Below are 9,997 nucleotides of genomic sequence, written 5' to 3' on the forward strand. Positions count from 1 at the left end.
TTTCATAAATGTAATATCCATTTTAATTGCTATAAGCTAGCCTACATACAATTATTACATTATCCTACAAATAATAAATTTATAAAGTAAATGGACTACCATTAAACAAAACTGTAATACAAAATTAAGTAAGGGTATTACGATTCAGTGTACAAGTGAATATATCCATTTAAAAAATACACTATTATTTCTAATAAACAATTTGCTTAAATCTAAACCAAGCCTTCCTATAGAAGTTGTCCATTTACTATGTAGCATTATAATCGCTCTGAGCATGACTAGAACCAGCTGTTGTGCGATGAAATGAACCAATATTAAAAACTGGAGTATTATAGTTAACATTCACAGATCCCTGCATTGGTGAGGCTGCAGTATTTGCAGGTGGAACTGGCCTCTTACCAATAATTAAAGGGAAACACTCATCAGGAATACTGGATAATGCACCAAGTATCCTCTTCATACGATTAGAACACTCTTCAAAATGATCAATTAAGTATTTTAATTGAGGAGCAGCTGCAGTAGCATAGTGTGTTGTTAAGTTTTTGTCAATAATTTTTAGACCTTCTGTAGAAGAAAATGTCACCTTTTCACCACTGTAGAAAAATAAATCTATATCAGTTCCATTTTCCATAAGTTGACATTTTGCTAGTGATGTATAAAGAGTAATCTTTGGTGTTTTAGCTTTAACTAAATCAACAAACCGAGCTGCATACAAATACTTTTTCCAATGTTTTTGTGGCAAGTTATGATATGAAAACACTTCATCAGGGTTAAGATTTTCTTTGTGTAATCCATTGGCTTTATCTCTGGAATTTTCAGGAGAATATATCAATATTTTCATACCATCTTTTGATATCTCACATATTTCAACCACTTTTTCTTCTCTATCCTTGCCTTTCCTTTTGATAAATTCTACAATAACACTAGTTGGTTCTATTTTCAAAATAGCGTTTCGTGTTCTATGAGAAATAATGGGCAATCTCTCTGCACATAATGGTGGAACTCCCAAGCTGTTGCTATTGGTGCTGCTACATGGTTTAGGGACATTTTCTTTATTTTCTTGTGCAGCTACAGGAGTTGAACAACCATCAATCCTGTTGTTATTAATCCTGTTCATACTATCTATTAAAGAATTACTATTACAGGCACTATCAAACTTTTGAATTGGTGTTTGTCTAGTCATGAGTAAGCCATTGTTTCTTTTTTCTTTACTACTACAATTACCATAGCTATTACAAACATTACTGTGATTAGATAAGTAGTTGTTATCTGGAATTCCACTAAAAACATTAAATGAAGGAGGTTTAGTTTCTTCCCTACAAACAATGTTGTCCACATTATGTTCTCTGCACATACCAAGATAATCAGAAATAGTCTTATCTTCATTTCTTGTCTTAGTACTATGTTGAGTGCTGTGCAGTGTTGTTAAAAAGCCAGAATCTCTAGATATATCTTGCTTGGCAATATTTGAGATATTATTCATATGTAGGAATGGATGATCCATGATTCCTTTCAATGTTATTCTTTTAGTGGGATCTTTGCATAGAAGTTTCTGTAGTAAATCTTGAGCTTGTACAGATAAATCTGATGGAATTTTGTAATCTGCATTTATCACTTTATTAAGAGTTGTTTTAACATGTTGAGTGTGAAACGGCGGGCTTCCCACTAGTAAAGTATACAGCATGCAACCCAGTCCCCATACATCAGCTGGCAGTCCGTGGAGTTCTCTGGATGCCACCTCTGGAGATATATAATTGGGTGTTCCACACATGGTGACATGTTTCTCATCAGGTGCATTTAATTGAGTAGCTAAACCAAAATCTGCTATTTTGACATTCATATCTTTTGTTAGCAATAAATTATTTAAAGATAGATCTCGATGTATGATGTTATGGGTGTGGAGATAAAGTACACCACTCACTACTTGCCTAAAAATATCGGCTGCAGCTTTCTCAGAAAGGCCCAGAGCTCCTAGCTTAAAGTGCTTAGCTAACTCCCCATTGTGGGCTAGTTCTAACACTAAATAAACATAGTGTGCATCTTCAAAGAAAGTATATAATTCCAGAATAGCAGGGTGTTTCAGGCGTGAGTGTATGGTGACCTCTTGTCGGACACGCCCTATCATGCCTGCACTGGCCATTAAAGCCTTGTCTATCATTTTGATAGCTACAAATGTTCCTGTCCGTCGACATCTTGCTCGATATACGTGAGCAAATCCTCCTTTTCCTAGGTGTTCAAGTATTTCATAATCTTCTATCTTCTCTCCAAACACGCTCATTATTGATGGAAATGAATCCTAGTAACTTAAGCTTGAATAAATCATACTTTTTATGTACACTTCAGCTTTCTTCATTGATGTGTATTAATTTTTTACATACTGAAATGAAGAATAGAAGAAGTTAATAAGTGTTTAAGTAATAGGGTAACTCCTAAAACACTGCCATGTCCATGCGCCATGTTAAACATTCTTACTTTATTTATTATCCACTTGGCATCGTCAATACTCTTTGATATAATTTCTTTAACTCTTTCTGGATCAGGCTCAAATTTATGTTGCTTGTAACTCTGGAAATTGAATGGAGAGAAAATTGTATAAATAATAATGGTTTATTGGGTTTCTGCAGTACAATTATAGAAACTAGAATGAATATCAACATACATGCTAGTTTATACAGAAGTGGACTGGAGCAGTGATAATAGTTAATCGACGATTTAGGTAGGCGATGATAATTGGGACATGGCAGAGAATATAAAATGAGAAACTAGGCTAAATAAATGTTACCTGCTTCACCGCAAACTTGTAATGTTTACATGCATCTGGCGGTAACCTTTCACATTGACGTAACAGATATTTATATAGCTGTAAAGATGTCATAACAACTTTTGATTCACTACTCATAGTGACAAATACATTTCACATTTACTGTAGATAATCTGGTCTTTTATTCTGTGATAAAATGTCTGTTTTGTGAATTTATTTATGAATTAAAAGCAATATTTTTACTGGTACGACAAAGCATAGACAATCACGCGTTTTTTTGCCCAAAAACTAAAATCATTTTTTTTTTTCCGGCCGATTCTATGTTGATAAAAAACGAAGTTAACGGAGCGGTCAGTCGATATTTGAGGACAACTCTATAATCAATCATTCTTTCACTTGGAATGGAACGAGATTACAATTTCAGTCATTCATTCATTCTCATTTCATCCCCTTTGCTTGACTTGCTGTCGAAAAGGGCGGGAACCTTCGAACAAGTTAGGCGGGATTTTTTAAGCTCTCGATTTTAATTTCAATTTTATTTCCAAATTTTGTAGATATTTGTATAATTTGTACATAATTATTTAGTTTAAGTTATTGTATAAATAGTTGTTTCATATCTGAATGTAAATATTTATCGTTTGGTAAGTTTTTATAAAAAACCGTAGCAGAGGCGGTCCGCTAAGGACCCGCGCGGCGGGCAAGATGCCTGGCCAGCCGGCAAAGCGGAAGTATTCGGCAACAAAAGGAGGCAAGCAGCAGCCCCAGTCTCGGGATGAACCAGGTGAGGTTGTTGAGCCCGAGTCTTCTGACTCGGACGTTACCGACCCGCCAAGGATCATGGACACGGAGATTGAAGAAGATAAATATGCTCCATACCGAGTGACTGATTACAGTCGCCGGTATCCAGAAGATAGCGCAGCAGGTTATGAATTTGTTGTATTTATCGAAAGTAGCACTGAACAACCGATTGGGACACGAGATATGATGAATTTAAGCACTTGTTTCACCAGAGTAGTCAAAGGCATTAAATATCTCAAAAAAATAAATAAATTTAAAATTGGCGTAGTCTTTGATCGCCCAAATTTGGCAAATGCTTTTTTGGATAACTCTACATTCTTGAGAGACCAAAATTTAAAAGCGACGATACCTGCTGGTACAACTGAAATGACTGGCGTTATCAACTCAGTGCCTACCAGTATGACAAACAAAAAAATATTTAACGAACTGGGTCTAGGTACAAATTGTAAAAAAGTAATCTGTGTACGACGAATTATGAGAAGGGAGAAAGTTGGTGAGTCGTTCCAACTACAACCCACCCAATCGGTCGCAATTACATTTTCAGCGTCGACTTCTTTGCCAGACTATGTTTTTATTAAAATGTGGAGGTTCCCTGTTTTACCCTACATCCCCCCGGTAAAACAGTGTTTCAGATGTTTAAGATATGGTCATTTGGGAAAATTCTGTAAAAACTCTGAAAGATGTTCAATTTGTGGTGACCAGCACAATTTTAAATCGTGCACCTCTTCATCAGACAAAGCTATCTGTGTCCACTGTCAGGGAAATCACCTGTCTATTTCGGGGCAATGTCCTATAAAGAAACAAAAAATAATTGAAAATAAAAATAAAGTTATGCCGACACCTTTTTCAGATTTATTCAGCAATAAAAATAAACACTTTCCATCACTCAGCAAAACAGAAAATAGTCAGGAATTAATAAATTTAATTCTATCTAATAAAAACGCATTAACTTTGCTCACAGAATCTATAATAAAAGTTATTACATTAAACAAAGTAAACAACACAAGTATTAGCTCTCAAATGATAACAGACACAATAAAAGAAACTATTCAGCATAAAAGTAAAAATCCTTCAAATTCTCAGCCCAAACAATAAATATAATGCAGTGGAACGCACAGAGTTTGTTAAGTAATAGACATGAATTTGAAAAATTTCTCTTTGATAATAAAATACATATATCTATTATTAGTGAAACTTGGTTTAAATCTTGTACAATTTTTAATATTAAAGGGTACTCCACTGTCCGTAATGATTGCGGCAATGACCACAATGGAGTAGCCATTCTAATTCATAAAAGTCTAGTATTTCGTAAATTAGACACTTTCTTTGATGACTCACTACAAAACGTTGTAGTTCAGGTTCAAATTAATCAAAAATACATATCTATCGCTAGTTTTTACAGTCCAGGTAATTGTAACCCTACCTTTAATAAAGGTAGATTTGACAATTTGATTCGTAGTATTCCAAAACCGTTGATTATTGCAGGCGATTTCAATGCACATCACACCATTTGGGGGTGTGGTAGTATTGATACACGAGGCAGAAGCGTCTTGGACTCCATGGATGAGAATGACTTGGTTCTCTTGAATGACGGACGTGCAACGACAACAGGTACTCTTAGTTGGCGGCCAAATGGCCTTGATTTAACATTGGTTTCCTCATCACTGGCCTTGTCATGTGAATGGCAGGTCATGTCAGATCCCTTAGGTGGTAGCTATCATCTACCCACTTTGACGAAGTATTGTTTTACATCTTCTCCTTCAGTTGCTACAGACTCTTCGGCGAACATCCCGCCTCACGCCAACCTGAAAATGGTAGATTGGGAGCTATATGAGAAACGTGTAAATGAGTTGTTATCCGAATTTCAAATTGATGTTTGTAATTTAATTGAGAGCTATAACAATTTCTGCAATATCATCATTTCTACTATAAATGAATGTGTAGTATGTTCAAGGTCTGGCAGTACTACCAAAGTTATTTCACCCTCAACTTCTCATAATAATAAACATAGAACTAAAAATCGAATCCCTCTAATCTGGTGGAACGAAAAATGTACTAAAACTGTAAATAATTGTAAACAAGCATATTTAGAATTTAAATTAAATCCTTGTGTCGATACTTTTATCAACTTCAAGCGAGCGCAAGCCCTTAAAAAACGCACATTAAAGCAGGAACGTAAATCGTCATGGGAAAACTTTTGTATATCTATTTCCAGACTAACACCAATGAAACTAATTTGGTCTAAAACTAGGAAATTTAATAAAACCTTTTCAACACGCAGTGAGTTTTCTAGTCAAGCCTGGGTATTTCAATTTTTGCGCAAGTATACTCCTGACACAGCTGAAAAATTGTCTGACAACAATCACTTTAATATATTATTAAGTTCCACGAATTCTTTTCTAGCAACAGTCTTTTCTATTGAAGAATTAAAATCAGCCTTAAGATCTCGTAAGGATACAGCATGTGGCCTGGATTGGGTGTCATACAAAATGCTTAAATTACTAAATCCATCCAGTATGTTATTATTCTTGAATTTACTAAATTATCTGTGGCAAAACGGTTTAATCCCTGAACAATGGAAGACAGATTGTATAGTGCCTATTTTAAAACCAGGCAAGGATAGTAGCCATGCTGATTCATATCGTCCTATAACACTAAGTTCTTGTGTTGGTAAAATAGCTGAACAACTGATTAAACAGCGTTTGGAATTCTTCATTGAAAGCAATAGTATCTTACCAGCTAATCAATTTGGCTTTCGTCGAGGGCGGTCGGCGCGGGAAAGCCTGAGTCACTTTTGTCTGGATGTCCGTGATGCTCTGTCTCGTGATCAGATTTTGGGTTGTATTTTTTTCGATGTTGTTGGCGCTTTTAATAATGTTAATTTGGATATTTTAACAACTGTTCTGTCTTCATTGCAGTTGCCTGGAAAAATAATTAATTGGATATTTAATTTCTTGCATGGTCGAAAAATCTTTATTAAACATGATAATCAGTTAATTGGTCCTAGAAATTCCTTCAAAGGAGTGTCTCAAGGTGGGATTTTAAGCCCATTGTTGTTCATACTGTATATTCACAAATTAAATTTAGTTTTAGGCAATGAAACTCAAAATTTACAATTTGCTGATGACTTGGCTGTGTATTGTTCTGGTACTGAGTTGCCTGATATTCTAGGGAAACTCAATGCTGCTCTCTTAAACTTGCAGACTTATTTTGAAAGTCTTGGTTTAGAGATCAGCACTGACAAAAGTAAAGTAGTTATCTTTTCTAAAAAAATGGTTAAAGCGTCAAGTGTTAAACTTTATTATAATAATAGATTGTTGCCTGTTGATAATACAGTAAAGTTTTTGGGTGTTTTATTTCAGCATAATTTTAAGTTTGAAAAATATGTCGATTGCTTAACAACTCGTGCATCCAAATCCTGTAATATATTAAAATCTTTAACTGGTACCTATTGGGGTGCAGATCCCAAAATTTTATTGATTCTTTATAAATCTATTGTAAGGAGTCATTTTGAATATGCTTTTTTTTGCTTTTCTAGTGTAAATAAATTTGTTGAAAAATTGTGTGATGCTCTGTCGCGGAGCCACCACCTCCAATTCAGTTGAAAACGATATAGATTACTGTACGTACCATGTACATAGTGTACGTGAAAAGATTTTATGTGTACGTGCTATAATTAGAAAGAAAACAACAAATTAAAGTGGCTTCGCTGGAGAGCATACTCCCCAGCGGAGCCACTCAGTTTGCATACTTCGAGATGTTTTCTTCCTGTAAATTGTAGTATAGTTTGATGTACGTACTACGTACATAGTGTACGTGGAAAGATTTTATGTGTACGTGCTATAATTAGAAAGAAAACAACAAATTAAAGTGGCTTCGCTGGAGAGCATACTCCCCAGCGGAGCCACTCAGTTTGCATACTTCGAGATGTTTTCTTCCTGTAAATTGTAGTATAGTTTGATGTACGTACTACGTACATAGTGTACGTGAAAAGATTTTATGTGTACGTGCTATAATTAGAAAGAAAACAACAAATTAAAGTGTATATGACGGCATGAACAAAACGTGAAGCGCTGAAGATTTTAAGAAACAATCTCCTTGCGAGAACTTTTTATCTATGCACAAACTACTAAGAGAACCTATTTCAGACGAACGTCTCTCATACAAAACAAAGAGCCTCAGAATTTAGAGTATGACACTTGATTTGACATATAAAATTATATTGCCACACGCAAAAATAATTGTGGGGTTGCCATAGTAATGATATGGCACGGCGTGGCAGTAGTGATAGCTTTAAATTATTTAGATTACTTTAAATTTTGATGACAAGGTTTGGTGACGGATCGGTACGGCACTGACAATTTATGTCAAATCTGTCATAGATACATGTTCATACAAAAAAATTGTACCATAGCGCAAATGTACCGAGTTTAGAAAATGACAGCTACTTCACCCCTATCCTACTTCATTTCACCCCTCTGCGATCTTCCGCCATCTTGGGACAATCTTAGGTTAGGATATAAACATAGACACAAGGGCAAGCGCTGCCCGCCCGGCGTCCTAACCAAACAAAATCCAAAATCAATCATTGTTTCATTGTAGTTTTATAAATGTAAGTGATCGAGTGAAATTTGCGTTGAATAAATTCCGTAGTTAGCCTCTCAACTAGGAAACTGTGATATCCATACAGTATGAGTGTAAGATAAGTAAGCAAAAAGACCAAAAGACGCTATATTTCACCAGTTTCCTAAAAGTGAGCTAGGAAGAACTCTAGAAGTGCAGAAGTTACAGTGTTTGTGTGATGACAATTTGCGAAGGCTTAGGACTACTGGGAACAATTGTGTTTGCCATGCGGATTGCACAAAGACATTTTTATTAAAAACTTTCCGGGTCTCTCAAGATTAGCAGTGTTATTATAAACAAAATATTAAAGGGTACATATGTCTCTAGATTAGAGAGTTTAGAGGAAAGTTTGCCATTAATGCAAAAAGGCATATTTAAAATAATAATAATAAAGCTCTATTTCAGAAAAAAAATCCATAAAATATAAAACAAAATAAAAAAATAAAATGTTATACAAGTAAACTGCAGTCTTTTTTTTATAAACCTTGTCATCAAAATTTAAAGTAATCTAAATAATTTAAAGCTATCACTACTGCCACGCCGTGCCATATCATTACTATGGCAACCCCAAATTATTTTTGCGTGTGGCAATATAATTTTATATGTCAAATCAAGTGTCATACTCTAAATTCTGAGGCTCTTTGTTTTGTATGAGAGACGTTCGTCTGAAATAGGTTCTCTTAGTAGTTTGTGCATAGATAAAAAGTTCTCGCAAGGAGATTGTTTCTTAAAATCTTCAGCGCTTCACGTTTTGTTCATGCCGTCATATACACTTTAATTTGTTGTTTTCTTTCTAATTATAGCACGTACACATAAAATCTTTCCACGTACACTATGTACGTAGTACGTACATCAAACTATACTTCAATTTACAGGAAGAAAACATCTCGAAGTATGCAAACTGAGTGGCTCCGCTGGGGAGTATGCTCTCCAGCGAAGCCACTTTAATTTGTTGTTTTCTTTCTAATTATAGCACGTACACATAAAATCTTTTCACGTACACTATGTACATGGTACGTACAGTAATCTATATCGTTTTCAACTGAATTGGAGGTGGTGGCTCCGCGACAGAGCATCACACGAAAAATTAGAAAAGATTCAGAATCGTTGTTTACGAATTATTCTTGGTGCAATGTGCTCCACCCCCATCATATCGATGCAGGTGGAATGTAATGTACCTCCTTTGTTAAGCAGGTTCAAATATCTCATCTTTAAGTTTCTATTGAAAATTTCTTCTATTAAAAATCATCCTTTGCTTCTGAAGTTGCAGTCTTCCTCCTCAAGAATTAGTAGCTCATATTTTGGTTCTCTTGGGCAGCTTCTGCCTGAAATTATAAATTTACAAAAAGATTTTAATTTGTATTCAAGTTCTTTATGGCCTTGCTATGAGAACTCTTTTGATTCTAAATTCTTTCCAATGAAAATTGATATAAATTCATCTTTGAAATGTAAGGAAGAGGTATATTCTTTTTTGAATGGTTGGTCTGATCATCATCAGGTTTATACTGACGGTGCCAAAAATAGCAAATCTGTTTCTGCTGCAATTTATGATGCCCATGCTAAGGGGGGACATGGGTATAAACTGCCTTCATTTGTCAGTAGCTATACAGCTGAATGTTTGGCTATTCTAATAGCTTTAGATTATATTGAGTCTCAGGATGGCAACAAGTGGCTAATAGTTTCAGATTGTATGAGTGTTCTTCAAGCTCTTAATAATCCCAACCTTACTAGTAATACCAACTACATAATCTATGACATAAGGGAAAAATATAAAAATCTGTCAATAAACAATAAAAATATAATATTGACTTGGAC

At 34.9% G+C, this 9,997-nt stretch overlaps 1 protein-coding gene across 3 annotated transcripts; it reads right to left on the reverse strand.

Moving 5' to 3' along the window:
• LOC126367900 (serine/threonine-protein kinase PLK4) lies at positions 1-3,097 on the reverse strand. 3 transcript variants are annotated; one of them, XM_050011694.1, is made up of 3 exons: positions 2,783-3,097; positions 2,473-2,565; positions 1-2,377 (listed from the first exon to the last, which is right to left on the reverse strand). In XM_050011694.1, exon 3 carries the CDS (start codon positions 2,276-2,278, stop codon positions 248-250), a length of 2,031 nt encoding a protein of 676 aa, XP_049867651.1. In that variant the 5' UTR covers positions 2,279-2,377; positions 2,473-2,565; positions 2,783-3,097; the 3' UTR covers positions 1-247. The 3 variants fall into 3 exon arrangements, with proteins under 3 accessions (XP_049867651.1, XP_049867653.1, XP_049867652.1); XM_050011696.1 differs by lacking the exon at positions 2,783-3,097 and adding an exon at positions 2,660-2,774; XM_050011695.1 differs by lacking the exon at positions 2,473-2,565.
• Between the last annotated feature and the right edge of the window lie 6,900 nt (positions 3,098-9,997).

The sequence above is a fragment of the Pectinophora gossypiella genome, chromosome 6 (genome assembly GCF_024362695.1).
Source record: "Pectinophora gossypiella chromosome 6, ilPecGoss1.1, whole genome shotgun sequence".
Classification (NCBI taxonomy): Eukaryota; Metazoa; Arthropoda; class Insecta; order Lepidoptera; family Gelechiidae; genus Pectinophora; species Pectinophora gossypiella.

Bases quoted from the DNA above. Each gene is read 5' to 3' on its own strand.
- LOC126367900 (XM_050011695.1), bottom strand. From the start codon at position 2,278: ATGAGCGTGTTTGGAGAGAAGATAGAAGATTATGAAATACTTGAACAC.